Source organism: Epinephelus fuscoguttatus, linkage group LG3 (genome assembly GCF_011397635.1).
Source record: "Epinephelus fuscoguttatus linkage group LG3, E.fuscoguttatus.final_Chr_v1".
NCBI lineage: Eukaryota > Metazoa > Chordata > Actinopteri > Perciformes > Serranidae > Epinephelus > Epinephelus fuscoguttatus.
This window is the reverse complement of record NC_064754.1, coordinates 4,201,975-4,224,990: the sequence shown is the minus strand read 5'-3', so window position 1 is coordinate 4,224,990 and position 23,016 is coordinate 4,201,975. Positions and strand designations below refer to the sequence as shown.

The 23,016-nt window shown below is 41.8% G+C and overlaps 1 protein-coding gene across 1 annotated transcript in view; it reads left to right on the top strand.

The window, feature by feature from the left end:
* The window catches only part of npepps (aminopeptidase puromycin sensitive), a 33,087-nt gene that overhangs the window by 2,918 nt on the left and 7,153 nt on the right, over positions 1–23,016 (top strand). Inside the window, exons 2-17 of the mRNA XM_049571018.1 lie at positions 1,598–1,682; positions 1,857–1,934; positions 2,080–2,201; positions 6,112–6,219; positions 8,765–8,965; positions 9,287–9,383; positions 9,474–9,507; positions 10,676–10,790; positions 12,206–12,370; positions 14,070–14,174; positions 14,259–14,319; positions 14,417–14,526; positions 14,709–14,772; positions 15,210–15,349; positions 19,768–19,902; positions 22,127–22,346. Coding sequence (XP_049426975.1) covers positions 1,598–1,682; positions 1,857–1,934; positions 2,080–2,201; positions 6,112–6,219; positions 8,765–8,965; positions 9,287–9,383; positions 9,474–9,507; positions 10,676–10,790; positions 12,206–12,370; positions 14,070–14,174; positions 14,259–14,319; positions 14,417–14,526; positions 14,709–14,772; positions 15,210–15,349; positions 19,768–19,902; positions 22,127–22,346 — 1,840 coding nt within the window. The remainder of the gene's footprint in view (positions 1–1,597; positions 1,683–1,856; positions 1,935–2,079; positions 2,202–6,111; positions 6,220–8,764; positions 8,966–9,286; positions 9,384–9,473; positions 9,508–10,675; positions 10,791–12,205; positions 12,371–14,069; positions 14,175–14,258; positions 14,320–14,416; positions 14,527–14,708; positions 14,773–15,209; positions 15,350–19,767; positions 19,903–22,126; positions 22,347–23,016) is intronic.

The following is a 23,016-nucleotide window of genomic DNA, read 5'->3' as shown; positions in this document are numbered from 1 at the left end:
GTGAATAAATAGACAATGATTATTTCTGGTACAACCCACATGACATCATACCATACGTAGTAGGTGAGATAAGCAATAAACCAACATAATATAAATATATGCATGGCTTCTACATCATAAAGTATTTAAGCAACAGTCTTCCAATACTTGTTCGCTAACTACCCAGCTGTTTGACACTTAATCAGTGTGATGAACTTTGTTTTATCGGTGCTTATCATCGTGTATTAGTAATCAAGTTCCAACCCAGCATTCTGACAGAATGACTGGTTGATGATTTGCTGTCTTCTGTCATATTATGTAATGTTACTGCTTTCCACTTGTAAGGCGAGTATAACATTTAACACTGTATTGATAAATTACAGCACCCTTGTTCTCACCCCCGCCGTCCCGTGCGTTGGCTCGTCGAGATGCTTTTGACATGCGTAAAACGTTTCGGCGCTGCGCCTCAGCCGTTTAATGGCAGGACAAACCCTGATAAGTTCTCTTATTTGAAAAGCTGGTAATTTCTTATCAAATCCATTGATTTTCTTTCTGTTGATTGAGTCAGTGTTTTAGCTAAAAACCAATAAAAGTCAAGTGTTTAGTTAAATCGCACAGAGAAAGTATTGGTTTTCCTATCATTCCCGAAAGTCTGGTATCTTACTGGCACCACTACTGAAATGACACCTCGCACAAGGAATGTATGTGAGAGATCACAAATTATTGCTCTTGAAAAACAATTAAAGCAGGACATATTCAAACATAGACAAAACCGATTCATAAAACATTCAGACAACTTTAAATATATTCAAACATTCTGTCTTTGTGGGAATCATTTAGATCCAAATCTTCATTTCAGAAAGTCTTAAAGTTAAGACCTCCTGTAAGGTTTTTTTTTAATCCTGTGTTTGCTAAGAAGTGAAGATTCTCAACCACAGTTTGGTTCAGTAATTCCCTGTTTACCTGCGGTTCATACAAAGCCTGGGTGAAAAACAGTAGGCCAGAAGAAACTCAAACAACGTGGCACTTCACCATTTGCCTGGCATGTCTCATAATTACTCCCTCTCTGCTGCTTTGTCGGCCTCCGGAGTGTCTTAAACAACAGCAGCGTCCAACCAGCAGTGCCACAAACCGTGAATGTCACTATGACTGCCCTTTCTGAAAACTGCATGGCGTCCTAGTGTGCCACTGTGTTCCGCCCTCAATAAGTTGGGTAGTCACATCCACTGTTTTCACATCACAAGTTAGATCCCCTGTAGTCCATCTTCTTTTCTTTGTTTTTCTTTCTCTTTGTCCTACAGTGTTTTTTCATACCCCAACTAGTTCTTTATCTGTGACCAGATTTGCCCTTCAGTCTCTGTAGGTTTAGCTCACAGTAAGTAGGTTCATTCCTGTCTACGTTATCTGATGTGTCAGGATTCACCATCAGAAATGTATTTGGCCTAGTCAAACAAAACACTGGCTTCTCCACACACTGAGGTGATAATGTCATTGGGGCTTTATTTATTTTGTCACTTTATTTAGACCTTATCTCTCCCAAATAGATTGGGAGTTAAAATTATGGCAGCGCAGAGATTATTAAAGGAAAAATGATGTTGTTTTATGTCAATATTTACAGGTTACACAAGCCACAAATCAGATTGTGATGAACTGTGCTGACATCGACATCATCACGGCTTCCTTTGCACCACAGGGAGGAGAAGGTGAGGGTCAGACTTTGTCAGCTTTTTTCATTCTTTTATTCTTTTTTAATGACATTGTCATAAATAAAATTTCAGGATCTGGATTTTTGGATTACACCTGATTTTATATTCCTGAAGTAGGAAGAGGAAATATTGCATGCTCATGCTCTCATGTCTTTTTCTTCCTCTCTTTAGAAATTAATGCCACAGGATTCAACTATCAAAATGAGGATGAGAAAGTCACCCTGTCATTTCCTAGCGCTCTACAGAAAGGTAAGAAGGGACTCCACTTGTCTCTGCTGTTGGTGGTTCCTGGTTTTGAAACGTTATTCTGTCATTGTTACTATTGAAGTGTAAGATGTTTTTCACCCTTTGGTCATGGCTGGACTCACTGTGCAGCTCTCTCTGTGTTCTCCAGGCTCCGGGACATTGAAGATAGACTTCGTCGGGGAGCTGAACGACAAAATGAAGGGATTCTATAGAAGTAAATATACAACAGCTGCTGGAGAGATCCGCTACGCTGCTGTCACACAGTTTGAGGTAAGCGGATGGCCTCAGGGAAATGGGATGTTTTCTTATGGGAAAGTTATGTGTGTTGCTTAACCCTCTACTTGCCTGTGTTGCAACACTGGAGGGCGTGATGGTCATGTGACTCTTGTTAGTTTTCCTGAATTGTCCTCCTTTGAATTTTCCAGAGTATTGAGGCAATATTTCAGAATTCATTTTGTGTGTGCATATGCTTTTAAAAAATGACACTGTGTTTAAATGTCTTTCTAGGAAAGTTAAAATCAGGTCAGTCCAGTTTAGACACTGACTTGGGGGCTTTCATCACAGCGTCTGTCACCTACAGGATATACACCTGCTGTGTACATTAGGGCTGTGACAGTACAGATCTTTTCTCTCTGCAGTGAAAAAGCGCACTTGGCTGCATCTACGTTGCAAAATGTAGAAAAATATATTTATTCAGTGCCTTTTTATCGGTCATTATTCTCACATTTACGTGTGTATTGCCGTAAAAAACATACTTGATATGTAAATAAAGGCTTTAGGTCGCGGTCACGCCTGTGAGATGCCAGCCTGCATGGAGGAGATGCAGATTGCTGTATAGATTAAAATTAGAGCGAATCTGTGTTAAGAAAAAATTATCCAGAGGTCACATGCATCTTTTCAAATCATAAAAGTTTTGGTTAAGGCATGTTGTTATGAGCTTCATCCTTCCAAAACACAGACACACCTTGGTACCAAGTTAGAGCATGACTAAGAGACTGACAGTAAAGAGAGTGGGTCAGGATGAAACAAAAACTAAAACCGAAAAATTGGGCTGTCCTTCCAGTTTCTGTCATTGTGGAATGAAACAGAAAGGCCAAAACAAAGTCTTAAAAATAAAAATGTTACCCGTGGGGTTTGCAACCACTAAATTGTATTTCTAGTGATACAATCACAAGTGGAGTTGTCAGCGTGTCAATGGACCTTAAAACATATTCAGACTGTGAAGTTTGGGATGTCCGCCAACCGCACACACCTATCAGCCAAAACATTAAAACCTCTGGCAGGTGAAGTAAATAACATTGATCTTCTTGTTACAATGCAATGTTCTGCTAGGAAAGCTTGGGATGGCTTGCTGGCATTCATGTGGATGCCGCTTGATGCGGTCCACCCACCCAAGACACTGTTACAGACCAATACACCCCCTTACATGGCAACGTCACTCCCTGATGACAGTGGTCCCCCAGCTGGACAATACACCATGCCACACTGAAAGAACTGCTCAGAAATGGCCTGAATAACATGACAATGAGCTCAAGGCATCAACCTGGTCTCCATATCACCCAGATACCAATCTGATCGAGCATCTAGGGGACCTGGCGATACCCCGGAGGTCCTGTGTACATGCCTCACTAGGTAAGTGGCCCCCACTGAGCTGTTGAGGCATGGATACAGGACCTCTGGGGTGTCCTGTGGTGTCCAGCACCAGGGCGTTGTGGCTGGTTCTTTGAGTCCTGTGGGTTGCAAGGTGGGTGGCCAGCACGTCCCACCGATGCTCGATCAGATAGGGGTCTGGGGAATTTGGAGGCCAGATGGACTCTTTTTCATATTCCTCGGGTCATTCCTGAGCAGTTTTGTGGTGTGGCATGGTGCACTGTCCTGCTGGGGTAGGAGTACACTTGCCATGAGAGGGTGTACTTAGTCCGCAACGGTGTTTAAGTGGGTGTTGCATGTCAAGTGGCATCCACATTAATGCCAGGACCCAAGGTTTCCCAGCCAAATATTGCATTCTCCTGTCAGCGGTTTTAATGTTATGGCTGATCGGTGTATATTAGTGGGAAATAATCGATTTACTATTGCTTTTTAAAAAAAAATTGATTTCTGTTTAATGCCTGAATCTATTCAATTTAAATTCAGCTGCTTTATTTTAGTCTATGCAGTGGTGGAAAGAACATTCCTGCTTTTAATGGTTTAATCTATGACCAACGTAATGTCATATCCACTTAAAAAACAAGTCAAAGCCGAAACAAGAAAGCAGAAGGTAACAAATGGTCTAGTGTCTGTGGTATGGTATAGTGTTCAAAAAAAGTAAACAAAATCACAACATATCAAAATGTTGGATTGCAATACTTGTAATGCAAAAAAATCGCAATACATATTGAATAGGCACCCACGTATGGCGATAGTATTGAATCAGTAGATAAGCATGTTTTTCTATTATGGCATCTAATTGATGCAAAAGTCCTAAAAGCCAGCATTACTATGAAGCAGTCTTGCTCAGTTTAATTTAGTACCACCGGCAATGGCCTAAAGACAGAAATATGCTTGAAACAAAATAGTTAGTGTCGTTTGACCTCCACAAAATCATACACTCAGTTATGCACACAAAAAGTGACAGAAGGTGAGAAGAATAAAAAGGGCACTTGACCCCGCTTGCTGCTTGAAGGGTGCATGCTTGTTGGTTTTGGGAGACACGTAAAATTGTCAGATGAAGCCCTCCATAATAATGAAACAATGAAAATATCAGTAAAATCGAAGATCAACATCTTTATTTTGTTCATTCATTCATTCATTCATTTTCTGTAACCGTTTATCCTCTTGAAGGTCACGAGGGGCAGGGTACACCCTGGACAGGTCACCAGACTATCACAGGGCTGACACATAGAGACAGACAACCATTCACACTCACATTCACACCTACGGACAATTTAGAGTCACCAATTAACCTGCATGTGTTTTGACTGTGGGAGGAAGCTGGAGCACCTGGAGGAAACCCACGCTGACACAGGGAGAACATGCAAACTCCGCACAGAAGGGCTGGGTTCAAACCAGGAACCCTCTTGCTATGAGGTGACGGTGCTAACCACTACACCACCGTGTGACAGGCAAATTCTGAACAATCTGAAAATGATAGGTTTCGGGGAAACACCTAAAAAGCAGCTAAAAGTACAAAGTAACTTACAGTTAAGTAATGTGCAATGGGATTACTTTCATCACTGAGTAACACATGAAAAATCTCATTCAGAGTAACCTCCTCATCACAGATTCTGTGTGGTTGCTATCCCACGTTGTATGTTTCCACACACACTTGAAAGCTCAGACAGTGTAAAATGAACACAGGTAGTAGCTGTAATGACTGGCAGTGACTGGTCACCAGTAACACCAGTAGGGCATAATGGTAGCTGTGTCAGGCACCCACCTGAAAAATGATCTTCAACCATGCTCCAAGGCTGGTGAGCAGATAAAGTCATTTGCGCCGGGCTTTAATTTGAAAGGAAATGCTACAAATGCCACAGATGAATTTGATGCTTTCAGTGTTTCTGCGTTGAAAAACAGCTGACAGTGTTTTGACCCGACGCAGATAAAATGCTGGACTGTATCGCTGCCTGCTGCAGCAACAAAGAGAAGGAGTCTGGTGCTGCTCACACAGCAAAATGACAGCCTGTGTCACTTTGACTTCTGAATGGATTCATATAATTAAAATATTACAAGTCTTAGGTTGGCATAAATCTCTTTGGGTGGCCACCAAAATAATTTCTGCACATGGGAAAATATGATGATGTAACGTGTGTACACATGATACATAAGTAGAGTTGGGTTCAGTTCTGGTTTTGCCGGTCCAGTCAGGTGTTTGATTTTATGCAAACCAGCTGAACCTGCATGACTCATTATGACACACTCTGGTGTATTAAAAAGTAGCCTGCGCCGACGGTGTAACAGCACAAAAGGAAGAAGAATTAATAGAAAGCAGGAATAAAATCAAATGTGAACCAGTGAGATGTGATCACAGCGAGCGGAGACTGATTTAAGATGCATATTGATCCTGGCTGTGAACTGCAGTCCACCTCAGCCTGATCTGAACCCAGTCTGGACTCATGGGGGTCGAAAACAGTGTCTCATTTTGTGTCCTCTCTCTCTCTCTCTCTTTCTCTCTCTCTCTCTCTCTCCCCGCCCCCTCCTCCAGGCCACGGACGCTCGCAGAGCTTTCCCCTGTTGGGATGAGCCAGCTATCAAAGCCACCTTTGACATCGCTCTGATAGTTCCCAAGGACCGGGTAGCCTTGTCAAATATGGTACGTGTCATATGTTCACTCCTCCCTTTGAGGAACTCCAGACCCCAGACCGCCTGAGTCACTTTCAGCTGCCAAGTTTCTTTTGTGTGTGTGTGTTATGTAAGCTACCACACACACACACACACACACACACACACACACAGAGGACAGACAGTGACTGCATATTCTACCTCTGGCTAATGTTATGTTTAACCACATGTGTAGTGCGACTACTGTACAAGTGCAATGAGGGTTTTTTTGTCATTGTAAAACAAATACTCCATACTTAAATCATGTCTTGTGTTTGTCATACAGACTTAGTGATTTTTAACTGAAGGCGTTTGCAGCCACATTGCATCAGAAAACATCATCTGGCTTAGATTATTTCTAACAACAACACCCCTCCAGGCTAACACGGTTCATCTGGGTGGTGATGATGAAGCTAAATTTGGGTCTTTCTGATGACTTGCTGAATATGAATGACATGAATTCAGACTGTCAGTTTTTAATAATGTGTTGTTTTTATGTCTAACCCTGTTGTGTCAACAAAATCTCATTACGGGAGACAAATTACAAAAGAATATTACAGACAAATAACCCTAGATAAAAGTATATATTATTACAGCAGACAAATTACAGACCAGGGCTGAAGAGAAGGAGAATGTTTTGGCCAGCAGGACTAAGCCCTGCACAGATTGATGCCAGTCCAGCTCTTGACCTTTTGTGTTCACATACCTGCTGAAATTTATTTTCTCAGCAAGTCTACTGTGACCTTTTCAAAGTCCAGTGCAAAACAATACTGCACTGAGCTCGACAGATGCTACTCGGTGGATACTTTGCTGTAACCTGAGGGTTCAGACGTTGGTACATACAGTGAGAGATTCTTGCAGCTACTAAGAAAACTACTGGTCAGCCTGTCATAAATGTCAATACTGATACTAAAGGATTACTCTGGTGATATTAAGAATTGTTCTCTCTATCCACAAATCCCATAAAAAAGACCAAAACCAACAGTGAATATATCAGCTAACAAGTAAAGCGCGATTCGTCGCCATAGAGCTCCATTGTTGTCCAAAAACTATTAAATACATCACTGAGCCACGCTGTTGCACTGGGTTACATGTTATTCATTAGCATGAACACTCACACAGTAGTTTATTTTGACTCAGTCCCACATACACCATCCTGCTGAGCACCAAATGTGGATTAATCCGTTGCTAAAAATAGTCCCCAGGAAATTGTCTCCTTTTTGAGTAATGTTTGACCGAAACTACGGTGACCAGCTGATTTAGTAAACTTTACTTTCAGCCCTGATTGATGATTCCATATATTTCTGATGTTTCTGGTGACCTGCTGATCTTTCTTCTAGCACCACAGTAGCTTCTTTGCATATGACATTAGAGGTGAGCTGTCCAGATGGAGGGCAGCTAGAGACAAAGACTACCAACACTGCACATATGCCTATGATTTGCACTGTTTACGGCTGTTCCAATAGGTCAAACTGTGAAAAACAAAGGCCACTTTAAGTCCCAAAAATAGTAGAACGTATAGGAGAGGGGTTTTAACAAAACCTTTCACTGCGAAACAGCAGCAGATGTGGATCAAAAACCTCTGTCTTCACTCTGGAGGAGCAGAGTCAGCTAATGTCACACATAAACTTCAAAGTTAAACACGTCGGGAGTTGGACGGAATTACAATGTGCTGTGACAGCTTGTACATGTTTTTAGCCACGACCCAGATTTTTAATGCCGTTTCACCTGACCTCTGGAAACAGTTGACCTAGCAGGTAGAAAATAGCAGCTAAAAATAGCTAACTTTACCAAGTGACATCAGCCTGACAGCAGTGTATCGACGCACAGAGTTGAAATATAAAAAGACAGTTATACTCAAGCACATTTACTCACCAGGTCAAAAACAAGACTGACAGTTTAGTCCACTAGACTCATGTACGCTTTCATCGTCTCGCCGTGTAACGTTAGAGCATCTGAAGGATGAGGTCATTTGTAACGATGATCGTGTCCACACCAAACAACTTGGTCAAGTTGTGGGAAAAATGACATGATGAGCATTTGTGCTCCATCTGAATTTCACGCATCATAATAGTCACGTGATTGCTAACGACAAACATGTTAGCTGATGAGAACAATGACGTTATGTCATCCAAGTAGATTCATGCTCTGCAGAGGATGAACAGTCATGATTTTAATGACCCCATGACCTTCCCCTCTAGCTTCACCCACAAGACAAACGTGACATTTATATTCCCACTGCCAGTATGGCTCTCGAAATGGTAAAATCCTCTGTACGTTGTTTATTCCACCAGACGCCCCACTTGTGGTGTTTAATAAATATTTCAGCCTTTACAGCTGCTGGTGGAGCGTTTGTGTTATACAACATCAGCCTTTGCACAAAAGAGAAAACTCAGGGGGAATTAAATGAGAACATTTTTGTTAAGTGATGATCTGTTATAAAATGTCCTTCTTTAGCCCCAGTATTAACCATTAGATTCCCTTTTCTGTCAGCAATCTGTTTCCACGCCATTTATCTTTATGTCCCTTTTTTCCAGAATGTCATTGATCGAAAGCCATATCCAGAGGATGAAAACCTGGTGGAGGTGAAGTTTGCCACCACGCCCATCATGTCCACGTACCTTGTAGCTTTTGTCATCGGTGAATATGATTATGTGGAGAGCCAATCATCGGATGGTATAACAGTACGCGTCTACACGCCCGTCGGGAAGGCAGAACAAGGGAAATTTGCACTGGAGGTGAGAATGTTGTCAAAAGACTTTTACAATATCTCCAGACAGCAAACCACTGCTGAGCCCGCTGAACTCTACAAACTTCAAACATGAGTGGAGATGTAGATGGTGACGTTAGATTCGACCCTAAATACTTGAATCTGCACAATCTTCTGTGTCCCCTGTAGTCTTGCTGTATAGAACAAGACCAAGACTAAAGTAAAAGAGCAGACTATATTTATCTTTATCAGACTATTACAAATTTTTTGTACATTTTTAAATACCCTTTGTGTTTCGTTGCATGTTTTTTTTTTACCTGTTTTTGTTTCTTCTTTTTCTTTTTTATAGGTTGCGACTAAGACCTTACCTTTCTACAAAGACTACTTCAGTGTTCCTTATCCGTTGCCTAAAATTGATCTCATAGCTATTGCTGATTTTGCTGCTGGTGAGGAGCTGTTCATTCTACATTCAGTAATTTGAGACATTTCCACTGAAAATGCTGAAAGTGAAACACGTACTGCTTCCTCCCACTCAGGTGCCATGGAAAACTGGGGCCTTGTTACTTACAGGTAAGCTTGAGCTGCTCTCGAAACGACTGATTTTTTTTTAGTTCAAAAACTTTTTTTATTGCAATTGTTCAATGTCCTCTGTTGATGAAGATAGTCAAGATATTAATCTTTGATGCGGTAATCACATAAGATAAGTCTGAACCTTAAATCAAGATTATAAAGTCTTGCAAAACAATTTGAGGCCCGATTTGACAACACTCTTTTTAAAGTTCTGTATACAACACTCGGATAATTATTATTATAGTAGATAACCACTACTTGCTCTGTAAAGATATAGTGGCGTAAGAATGAAGTCACACTCCCTTTGTATAGAGCCCCTTCAACTGTAGGAGAGTCAAAATGAATGGACGACAGTTTCTATCAATTATTTATTGTTAAGGTTGTTTTTCAAGCAAAAATGCCAAACATTCAACAGCTCAAATATGAGATTTTCTGCTTTTTGGGTTTGGGACTGTTGATCAGACAAAACAAGCAATTGGCGGGGCGTCGGTAGCGTAGTGGATAGTGCCGGCACCCCATGTATAGAGCCACTGCCTCGCCGCAGCGGCCGCGGGTTCAAATCTGGCTCGCGGCCCTTTGCTGCATGTCAGTCCCCACTTTCTCTGTCTCCCCATTTCACCCTCTGTCCTGTCAATAAAGGCAAAAAGCCAATAAAAATAATCTTTAAAAAAAAACCAAAAAAAAAAAACAAGCAATTGGAAAATGTTTCTTTGGGCTCTGGGAAATTGAGATTAGCATTTTCCCCTACCTTCTTGATTAATTGTGAAAATAATCAAGTAGTAAATGAGTGAGAAAAAGACATGTTGTAGCCCTGAGCTGTAGTTCTGCAGCTCTGTGTCTCACTGAGAAATCAGCAGTTTTTTCTTTCTTTTGGAGAAAGTTTGTGTTGCGTTTGTGTCTTTTTGGTTGACAGCACTGATGGCTTTTTAATTGCTTCGTGATCAGTTGGATGTGCTGCCACCTGTTTGGTATTCAGATGGCATGTGATGAGCATACGGCAGCAGGCTCCATTCATCTACCATCTCACAGCCACCTGCCTGCAGGTGTTCCTAATAAACAGCCCAGCAGCCGATGTGGACTCTGGATGGCTGATGGAGGGAAACACCTGCTGGTGTTCGGAGGAAGTGTCGACCTTCAGCTGTTAACTTCCACTCTGTTGTTTTTCCAGGGAGACAGCACTGCTAATCGACCCGAAGAACTCCTGCTCGTCCTCCAGGCAGTGGGTGGCGCTAGTGGTCGGACATGAACTCGCCCACCAGTGGTTCGGAAACTTGGTCACCATGGTAATGAGCCATAATCTTCCATCAGCTATTTGTAACTGAATGTAACTTTATATGGCACCTTTATACACATACACCCTGTGAGCAGCTTTGGAAATATTAGTGATCATAATAACAAAACTCTTAAAATGGAGAAACTACTCAGTCTGCTGCTGTGGGTGTAGGGAAGTGAGAACCTAAGGGCTGAAACCTCATATCTTTGCCAATTTTCTTCTTCTTCTGCGTCCCACCCTCACTTTTTGGGGCTAATACTCCTGAAGGTGGTGCCACAGTAATCATTTCAACCATTTAAAACTTAGAAAATTTCTAACCAATCAGCAATACGTGCTACCACTTTGCAACTTTCACCCAAGTTTAGCCTCAGTTGAGCAGAATTTTACGTATGCTATGACCCAGGCTGTATTATGTGATCCATCATTCTGTTTTCAGAAAAAACTGTAAGAGATTTTTGGGTTTTTTGCCTTAATTGATAGGACAGACATAGCATGAAAGGGGGAGAGAGAAGGGGGATGACATGCAGCAAAGGGCCGTTGGTTGGAAGCAAACCCACAGCCTTTGTATATGTGGCGTCTGCTCTACCAGGTGAGCTAGTGGGCGCCCTGTAAAACCAAACTGTTGACACAAAACTCGCTACTCATCATCTTCAGACTGTATTCACAAACGATCCAGCCAGATTTTTGTAATATTAGAAATCAAGCCCCCAGTGCCTCAAACTGTTTTAGTGTAAATGTGAACAGCAACTGTAAATTCTCAGGAAATAAATCTCCAACATTCATGAAAAAATAAATACAAATTTTCAGTCATGGTAGAAGTAAGATGGTAAACTCAGAATTGTATCTGAAAAACTGAATTCGTGACAATATTTTGAATTCTGTTCTCGTGTTAACTTGCTGTCGGTGGAAATAAGAGCATCTTTAAACATCAGTTTGTCACGTAATCAGTCAGTCTTTTTAAAATGAAATGCAGACATCTTTGTGTTTTCTAGATGGGGTGTAAAACACCTCAGAATTTTGTCTTGTCAACTGAATTTTTGACACCATAGTTTAACAAGACACATGAATTCTAAGAAGTTCAGGTAAGATGGTAATTGTCTGGGCAGTACTACTGACGTAATACAAGAATGTCCACAAAAAAAGGGGGGGACGAACTCCTAAAAAAGTATTTGGTGGGGCAGAATAGTTAAAAATCTTTTGTTGGAAATTGACACATTGATTTGCATCAGGAGCACCTGCTTTGTGTCGACGTAAATGTGTTTTAATCTCGTCAACAATTTAAATTAATCATCCGTCAGAGGGTGCTGTAATTAGTGTGATTGTATCCCAACAATCACTCAGTCATTGTTACTGTTAGTTATTGTAACGTAGGAGATCATATTTAAAAAGACTTGTAGAACACAGTGTCGTCTTGTGTATATACAGGAATGGTGGACCCATCTGTGGCTTAATGAGGGATTTGCATCCTGGATCGAGTATCTGTGTGTGGACCACTGCTTCCCAGAGTACGACATCTGGACCCAGTTTGTCTCAGCCGACTACACCCGCGCTCTGGACCTGGACGCACTGGACAGCAGCCATCCCATAGAGGTGAGCTGTGGAGGGATTTATAAAACCGAAAGCTGCCAGCTTGTTTACTCTGATGGGCAGAATGTTTTGACTTACGGCAAGTGCAAGTAGTGATTATGATGATGATTGATCGCTCCACAAGGACACATGGTCTCTTGCTTACAGCTGTCGCCCACCAAACAGGGAGTTTGTAATGTTATGATGTTGGAAAAATGGACATCCCACTGATTATGGATTATTTTGGCAGTAATCTTATTTAATGAATGTGTGATGTGTGGGTTTGTTTGTAATCTGCCACAAAAGCTTGATTGTGTCCTGTCAGACAGCTGAGAGGACTACTCTGTATTTTTAACGGTCTTTGATGCTTTTAGGTTGCAGAGAGTCCTCTTTACACAGAGATGATATTTTGTATAAAGGGTTTACTTTGTGCATTGAGAACAAACCGCTGCACAATGGTTCAACCAGACTGACAAATGAAAGAGACAAAGATCCCTCTGAGCAGCAGTTGAATACAGATAGAAGAAATCAGCAGTCATTGGTAAAAGAAATTGGAAGCTTAGCAACAAATTTTGGGTGCAGACTTAAACAGGAACAGGTTCGAAATAAAGCCAATAACAAGCTGGAATTAACAGGCGGCGTGTGGCTTTAGCAAAGCAGGCTGTGTTTCCAGGCGGGAGACTCACTTTTCCTCTGTCTCTCTCTCACACACACACACACACACACACACACACACAGAGACCCCAAACTGACTGACCATGCCCACCACGTTAATGACATTATTATCCTGAGTTCACACTGGTTAAAAATGTGTAAAGATCCTGGAGAGGGTCTATCTTCAGAACACAACAGTCAAACCAGCCTGCACTTTGAAAAAGGTGGGTTAGGGTTAATAGTAATCATCACCCAGCCTCCCAGATGTAAACATGACTTTCTTTTCTTTGACTATTTACAGTGGGTAAGATCACATTTTATTATAGAGCTGAGCACAGCGTATTACTCCCCTCAGTGTGTCTATTATGAAACTACCACAGCTGGAGTGTGAGCTCCGTATAGGGGGCCAGTTGGTAAGCGTCCAACCCCACACACACACACACACACACGCACGCACGTGGCTAACGTTCATGCTAAACGGGGCAGGCGTTGAACTGAGAGGAGGAAGGAGAGCGGCTCGGAGACGGTCCTTCAGCACTGAGTCTAACCTGTGTAACAACAGCAACAGAAAGTTTGCTCTTTTTTAAATGTATGGTTTAGAAGGCTAATTGAAGCCTGGTTGTAAAATAAATACATTTATAATATATAATTATAATTTACACTTTTTTTACGATAAGAGTGTGTAAGAACTGACTTCAAAATAAAGGCAAACTTCTGGTGAATGTGAATGCAAATTTGACATTCATTCAAGTCAGTCTGTCTGTTAATAATAAGTAAAAGATACGTAAATAAATAAAACAAAATGAATAGATATTAAAATATAGATAAAATGAATGCTAACTGTTTCTCAGAAAAACTGATTTTCAATTGTGTGAATAATTTGTTAAACATAGTGATAAAGATACTCCGACACTCCGGTAATATCAGGACATTCTGATGTGGAAATTAAAGCCCTCTAAAATGACATTCACAGGCTGTGTTTCCTTTTAATTCAGATTATTTTACCAGAATGATCACATTGGCATCAGACTCCTCACAGCTGATTTAAGCGTTTGTGTTTTTGCTACAGGTGAACGTGGGCCATCCATCAGAGGTAGATGAAATTTTTGACGCCATCTCCTACAGCAAAGGAGCATCTGTGATCCGCATGTTGCACAACTACACAGGAGACGAGGTTTGTTTTCCAGCACTTGTCGTGTTGTTTCCATTCTTACAACATGTTGTTCATTAGGGTTCACCTCTTACTGTTCATTTGCAGGACTTTAGGAAAGGAATGAACGCCTATCTTTTGAAGTTCCAACATAAAAATGCTTCGACAGGTAAGAACATGCAGGAAATATTTGCCTCGGGATGAAAGGGCTGTGTAAATCGATTTCCCGGTTTCCTAATCCTCTGGCTCCCGGCTGTCTTCCACAGAGGACCTATGGGACTGTCTGGAACAGGCCAGTGGAAAACCCATCGCTGCAGTGATGAGCTCGTGGACCAAGCAGATGGGCTTTCCTATAATAGTAGTGGACCAGGAGCAGGTGGGCTTCACTGGGCACAAGTTGCTTGAGTGCTTTAAATCAATAGAAGACATTTTGTTCACTGCACTGCTGGTTGAACAATGAAATTCACCAGCAGCAGTGACAAAGTGTTTGTGTGGCTCTAAATTTGTACCCTGTTTGTTGATTCTCACACGCACCACTAACCATGATGTTATTTTTAGCAAGGTGATGACCGCATCCTCAAGATATCTCAGAAGAAGTTCTGTGCCAGCGGACCACACAATGGTGAGTTTACTCAAACCATTTGCAGAAAAACAAACAGGGTTAATATATTAATATCTTTATGTTATACTGTATATTATATTGTATTGTACTACAGTGTATTTCAGTCCCAGTCCCACATCTGGACATATTTCCTTATCACATTCCCCCTTTTGATAATTTATTACGCCTGAAATTTAACTTCACTTCACAGCACTTGTCACCTTTACCTTGTAACTTTGTCTTGAATTGCTTTTGTAAAGGTTATTTTTACTTCTATTCTTATTTTAGTTTTATAGACTTCTTGTTTTTTACTTTCTCTGTGTTGACTTAATTTTGTCCCCCTGCTGCTGCAAAGCCTTAATTTCACCGCCAGATATTAATAAAGGATTATCTTCTCTCTTGTGACTGATACCTTGTGGTCGTAGCTTCTCATTGGCTCCTCCTTGTATGCTGAACAGGTGAGGATTGCCCCAGCTGGATGGTTCCCATTAGTATTTGTACCAGCGAGGACCCCAAATGCACCAAGCTCAAGGTTCTGCTGGACAGACCCGAGACAACCATCACTCTGAGCGGCGTCACCCCTGACCAGTGGGTCAAGGTGAGCTCAAGTCACAGTTCCTCCAAACACCAACGGTCGACCTTTTTTATAGGAGAACTTTATTCATTTTGACTTTTAGATCCCCAACAGAGGTTCGCAGTAATCGGGGATGACCAGGCTTTTTCTCTCCTGATACCTGATAGGTCTAAACTCATGATTTCTACCAAGTGCTGATCTGATACAGTATTAAATATAGCAAATTATGTACCAAGGATTGTTGTGGACAGGTCACCAGACTATCACAGGGCTGACACATGGAGACAGACAACCATTCACACTCATCTTCACACCTGCGGGCAATTTAGAGTCACCAATTAACCTGCATGTGTTTGGACTGTGGGCGGAAGCCGGATTTGAACTAGTGCTAACCACTGCACCACTGTGCCGCCCTAGAAATGTACCTGATGGTGGAAATGCTGAGTGACTAGAAACTGTATTTAAGGCTGGGACACATGCTGCGTCATCTACTGCCTGGAATACATGAGGTCGAGTGCTGGGTGCTAATCTTGTGGCAGCTTTTAAGGCTGCAGAGGCAGGTTGTGCCTGACGTTGCTAAGCGACCATGACCATAAACATCACCACGTCATAGCCTACTTACCAGTATCCCAAGTTTGGAGCGGATCTTCTTCCAGGCGTTGTTTTTCAAGTGTGTATTAAAATATTGTCCGTGGGACAGATGTAAAGCTCTGCGTCACTCTGCACTAAATGATCATCTTCTCCTCTATATTTACCACAGGCTGATATTTATAGAAGAAAGAAAAGATATCTGCCAGCTGTGTTCATTGTTCCTTGTCACATGACATGCGGCGTACGTTGCTGCATTCAAAAAGTTGAACTTTGTTTATTGCTGCGTTCAGATGGGGTCGTGTTTACAGTGTTCACAAGAAGAGTCCATATTTACGACCTTGTAAGTGGAAATTTTCAGAGGGCTCTGAGTTCAAGACTTCGTGTACATGACTTCCCATGTCGTAAACATGAGCTCACGAGCTGGGGTACGGTTGTTGTGCCCTGAAAAAAAGGTGCTTGGGAACACTTACGCGCCACAATTGCGTCACCCTTGCTTTTAGCGCAACTTCTGCGTATCTGCATAGATGACAATGGATTTGAGGGAACAAAACAGGGCATGTGTCCGAGCCCTTATTGATCAGTCACATCTCGTGCGTGTCACGCCAATATAAATCTGGTGGATCAGATCAATGCACCTCTAACTGTAGTTAATACAAGTCAGCGTAAAATCCTCTGTAAAATGAAAGTTAGATGTGGAAGACTCTCATGTGATCTCTCATCTCTTGCTTTCAATCATACAACGATCATGTGCGATCATAATGTGGCTTTACAAGTCTGCCTTGACATGTGACTGCAGCCATATTTGTGCAAAAGGCCGTGTGCATACAAACAAGTAAAACTTTAAGCTAGGCTCGTCACCACATTCAGTGAATATAAACATTTCTCTTCCGTTCAGAGTAGAGTTAAAATTTACCCAACAGGATCCAGTTTCCAGTGTCTTGTGCTGAATTAATGAGTCATAAGAGAAAACGCCTCGGTCCGTTTTCATAAAAAGCGAAACATCAAAGTTCAAACGAAGTTCACGGACTGGAGTTCCTGTTTGTCAACTGGGAGGAAGAGCAGGAGAGGATGTGGTCATCAGGCTCACCCACACTTCACCCAGATAAGGTTTACATGATCACCGATTCTGTTCACACAGACACAGTTTAGTCAGTTACATTATTTAAAGGTCGACTCCACCTGTGCTTTTTTACAAGTTTTTCAAATGGAAACATTCACTCAGCTGTAAAAGCACAAAGCAGTGATGTAGCTTAGAGCAGCGAGCACTGATGATAATAACTGAAAGGGTTAGTTTTTTTAAGGGAGTTGTATTATTAGGGGTGGACGGTACTCCAAAATTTGGTTTTGATCCGGTACCAAGTATGATAGGACCAGAACTGCAGGTGCTGACACCGATATGATACTTTTTATTATTAAAAGCAGTCAGTTTTTTTAAGTGTGCCATGATTTGTGAGGTGAATAATCACTCTGCTTGAGTAACAGCTCACGATGACCAACTACAGTTTGAGAATGTAACATTAACCAATGCTGGAAATCTGATTTGACTAAAATATTAACTTCACTAAGTTACTGTATACGTAGATATTCCTCGATTGAGCCAAGTAAACTCTGTCAGCTCCAAGTTTTCTTTATTTCCTCTTTCATTAAGCCATCACTGCTAGTATGTGTCGGATTAAACTAGTCAGGCTCTGACATACTTTCCACAGTTATGGCCACGGACAGCTACGGTCAGACGGACACGTCTGCGTTCTATTCATAATACAATTCAGGGTCTGTGTCAGCACCCAGCAGTAAACAGGAGGGCTGCAAGGTGAGCTCAACGTCATCCAGCTGCTGACACACGGTAAAAGTGAACCGAAGAAGATGCTGCTGCGTCTGGAGGATGTTTTTGAGTGCAGACAACACAACAGCAGTGGAGAAGCAAAGAGTACACAGAGGAGATGTGCTCATGACAACTAAATGTTGTTTGCACGGACAGTTTTACTCTTAAAATACAAATAGGTACGACGTAGAAAAGAAAAACCGATCCCTGTTTTGGTATCAATCCAATTGACACTAGGATCAATCTTGAAAATGAAAAGTTAAAATTGAGAGTATCGATGTTTTGGTATTGATCCGCCCACTCCTTGTATTTATCGGTAGTCGGTGTATTACCTGCAGGAGATGGTGATCCATACGTAACATGTTTGGAGAGAAGACGGGGAACTGAAGCTGTTTTATTGCCCTCTTCAAATCCACCAGACTCCTTTGACCAAAAACAGCAATTTTACCCCTCAGAACAGAGGAGCTGCTGGTGTTCCTCCACCTCGGTCAGTTAATTTGTGTTTTTGTGTGACTTTTGGATCCGAACCAACAAGGCGTCCACAGTAGGGTTAGCTACCATTCACATTTGAACCGATGCCGGTACCAGTTCTGATACCTGGAATTCTGCACCCTTTTTTTGGGAACTTTTAGGCTACTCACTCTGTAATAACAAAATTTTAACTTCTGAACAAGCTGTAGGGGTGACGTAGTAGACTAAAATGTTACTCTGCCCTTCTGCTCTTTTCTGATCACATATAGAGCTAATATTCTGTCTCTGTCTGTCTGCTTGTGTTTATCTGTCCCTCTGTCCACTCGTCTAGCAGTGATTATAGGTGACTGCATTAATATAGAAAACAAAACAGACTAGACACCGAAACTGTTGTGGCAGACCAGCGCTGCAGCTATAGTTTTGGCTCACTGGGAAGCCCATGGTGCGTCCCTGGAGCTCTGTGGCTGGCTTCCTGCCTTTGGGGAGCTTCCACCTCCTGTCTGAAGCTAAAAGCTCGTGGCTTCACAGAGATCTGTGACTGGCTTTGGGGCGTTTCTTGGCACTGTCACCTCTTCTCTAAACCTGGCGTTCTCTCCTAGATGTTCTCTCTGGGGTCGACATTTTGCACAGATGGATTGAACATGAATCTGTACTTGGAAGTACCGACGTAATTCGGTGGGGACTCTTTTTAAAGTAATGAGTTCTGTACCCAAACAGAACTCATTCTGTGAGTTTTGCACCTAATATAGCCAATTTGGAGAATCAGTAACTAACTAACTCTTAAAGAAGGCTCGGCTCAGTCAAAGAAAAAGTCATGTTAGGTGGGCTTTGTGTGTACCACCATCATCATGCAGAAACCTACATCAGGTCGCATGAATAAATGTTTTCAGAAGGGGAAAATGGCATATTGACACTCAAATAACACCACTAGGAAGCTACAGAATGATGCAATAACCTCAAAAAATAAATATATAATGAACCCACCCTTAAATCTTTCATTCTGGTAATGTGGGAGTGTAAATGAGGCGCGAACATGAATGGACTTGGTCTGTGTATCTTGCAAATTAGCACAGCTGTTGATGATGTTTCTGTCGATGTGAAGAGTCCTCAGGAAGTAAACAGTGTAAACAAATGACTGAAAATTGTGCCTGGGCTTCATACAGCTGACACTGATGTATAAATAATGCCTCGGATCCCCACTGCCCCAATCCTGTGAATTGGCTCTTTCAACAGTCATCAAGTTAATCATGAGCCGGTCTCAAGAGGTAAAACTACAGTTTAGGGCTACACATTTGGAAAAGAAGATTTAAAGACTAAGGTTCTCTCTCTCCTGATGTTTGTTCAGTTTAAAGTCAGAATTATCAGCGTTTGGGGAAATTTTGCCGCCACAACAATCCTATTGTTTGCTAAACCCTCAAGCATTAGCATTAGGATGATGCTGTTTCGCTCCCTTTAAGCTGTGCTGGATAAGAGCACTTAGTCTGAGAGGTAAAAAATGGTGAAACTACATTTTTTTCCCCCTCACAGTCTGACCCAGTTGTGTCCCTGCTGTTTACAGATCAACCCCGGCACTGTGGGCTTCTATCGCATCCAGTACAGCTCATCCATGCTGGAGAGTCTGCTGCCGGGCGTCAGAGACCTCACCCTGCAGCCTGTGGACCGACTCGGCCTGCAGAACGACCTCTTCTCCCTGGTGAAGCACGCACACACACACTCACACAGAGAGCCCTGCTGCTGGGCAATGAAGCAATAACAATAATTTCCTTTTTTTCCCTTCATGGAAATCCACTTCCCTTCCAGTGTAAACAAACACTGGTGCAGAATAGAATAGGGGCAGGAAGACTGAAAAGGGAAAGTGAGGGAAGATGGCCGATCCACAGAGTGTGGAGAAGGAAGAAATCAACTTGCGAAGTCAACTTTAAGATATACTTTGCAGGATTTTTCAACTCATCCAGAAGTAATCATCATTTATGGTCCGCTCTCAGAGTGTGGTGGTGTATTTTCCTGCAGAGACTTTGCCCTCTTCCTGTATTTTCTTCTTTTATTCTTGTGTTTTTTTGCTGTGTTCACAACCTTCCTGGGCACAGCACTCATGTGAGGTCGAGACTTAATAAAACGATACCAACCAGGTGCCTTAAGTATTCTCTAATATACTCCAATATACTCTATAGTATAAGTGTTTCTACCATTTTTTCCCCTTGTTAAAGGGTTTTTTGGGGAGGTTTTCCTTATACGCGGCGAGGGTCCAAAGGACAGAGGGATGTCGTATGCTGTAAAGCCCCATGAGGCAAATTGTGATTTGTGATATTGGGCTTTATAAATAAAATTGATTAAATTGACTGAAAAATTGATAAGTAGCAAGAGGAAGCTGCGAAAACTGTGGACATAGTGCAGAAGCCAACCATTTCTGTGTAGTGTACCTTCAAGTTGTTGACGTTGTTGTTGGAAACAGATTTTTAACATTAACTGTTTGGTGTTTTTAGTAAAAAAACAAACATTTCCAAACTCTTTGAAATGTTTTTTGGAGCAATTAACAACAGTTAGGTGCACCAAAACACGATTCTGCCAGTGAAGCAGTTTAATGTTAAACAAAAACAAAAACAAAAAAAAAAAAGTCAGTTTTTTTTCTAGTGCTCTCATTGCTGAGGAACTGTGAACCACAGCAGCTAAAAAGATGCATGGCTCTTTTTCTTGTCTACAGTGTTTTTAGAAACATATTTTAGTGCCATGTTCAGCTGTAATAGCGAGAGATTAGTGAACAGGAAGTGTTCGCCACCAATCAGAAGATTAGCGGTTCGATCCCCGGCTCCTCCAGTCTGCATGTCGAAGTATCCGTCAGCAAGATACTGATACTGAACCCCAAATTGCTCCCGATGGCCGTTCCATCGGTGTGTGAGTGTGTTAAAAACTGAGTAGCAGTTGCATTGTAGCCTCAGCCACCAGTGTATGAATGTGTGTGACCGGGTGAATGTGACTCTTAGTGTGGAAAAAACAAGCTGTGAGTGGTCGGATGACTATAAAGGTGTGGTTATGTTCCAACAGACGAAGCACAGTGACGGACTCCTAATTCATCGTCAGCTTGTGAGTCGCTGTGGTGAAGAAGATGTCATGTCACACTGTCATGCTCCTCTTTCTCTTATTTAATCTCTGTTTAAAATGAAATTATGGGATTGTTCTGTAACATTTTCACACCAGATGTTGAGCTGTGACGAATAGCAGCAGTGTTCAGGGCAGAGGATCAGATATCATCTCATCACATATCTTTCTTTATTGGATTCCAGACATTCTGGTGATTTTAAACAGAACAGCAGGATTGATTTTGTCGCCACATTAAACTTTTATCATTTCTGTCCCCACTCAGATGTTTGCTGGTGTCGAGTCTTTCAAAAGAAGGGAAATGTTTGTGTGAACGTGTCAATACTCAGCTATCAGGTGGCAACAAGCTGATGTTCAGTCTCATGTTGCTTCACTTTGCGCTTCATCACCACAGAAAACATGTTGACCTCGGCCTCACCGCAAAACTCAGACTAACACAGTTGTGACATCATTGATGTGTCAGACTTTTCAGTAATGCACATTCACAAAAACAAAATACCAGATTTCATTGTCGATTTATAATAAGAATTTTTATTGTCTTATTTTAGAGCAAATATATTCTTATCATTTCCTACAGGAAGATGCATCTTTTGTTTGACATCAAATGATTTGCAGTAGGTTTTTATATAAATCAACTTTTCCTTTCCTGCTTTTTCTTCATAAGTCCCACAGTTTGAGACAGTAAATGTGACATGAGACAGTTTTGTACAACAGGCCTTCACACTTAAAACTTTCATTCTCTCTAAAGGACGAGAGGATTTAAATTATTTTAGAGAATCATAAAAGGAAAAACATTTCTGAACATGTTTTTGTGGCTTCAGTCTCGCGCAGGGATGATCAGCACGGTGGAGGTGCTGAAGCTGATGGAGGCGTTCGTCAACGAGCCCAACTACACGGTGTGGAGCGACCTCAGCTGCAATCTGGGAGTGTTGTCCTCGCTGCTGTCTCACACTGACTTCCACGAGGAGATCCAGGAGTTCATCCGGGACCTCTTCACCCCCATCGGCCTGGAGCTCGGCTGGGACTGCAAACCAGGGGAAGGTGAGGAGGAGCTGACGTTGTCTTATTTTATCAACATTTAACTGAACGTAATGTGTCATAGTGTCTTTATGCTTTTATTAAGACACCTTTTAAAGTGAGATATTTCAAGCTATGTTTTGTCTCGATTTTTTTTTTTAATGTAATTTAACATCAAATGTATCATGAAAATATTATTGGTACCACTGAATTGTAGGAAACTTAATTTTTCATGCCGTGATTAAGGCCCTGTCTACACGTATATAGTTACTATACACACACACACACACACAGAGTTTTATGTCACTTAAAAGCGTACTTTGCCAATTTCCAACCAGCTTTGTATCAAAACAGTATGTGTACTATGTGTAAATGAACTGTGGTAAAACTTCCCCCCATCTATCCAGTGTCTAGATATCCCTACTTATCCCTGGTGAAACTCCACCAGAGTTACATTGGCTCTCTGGGTGTTGCTCAAACTACAGGCTGTACTTCCACATTTTCATATTGCCCGCCACTGATGCCGCCACTGCGGACACAAAGAGTACAGAAACAGATCAAGAGATGGACACGCCCTCCTCTCTCTCTCTCTCAAACTCAAACCGAAATCTGATCAAACCATAAAACTAGGCAGCGCTAATCAAACATATCAAGACTATGTTACAGCATTGCCTATTCTCGCCTACAGTGTTTT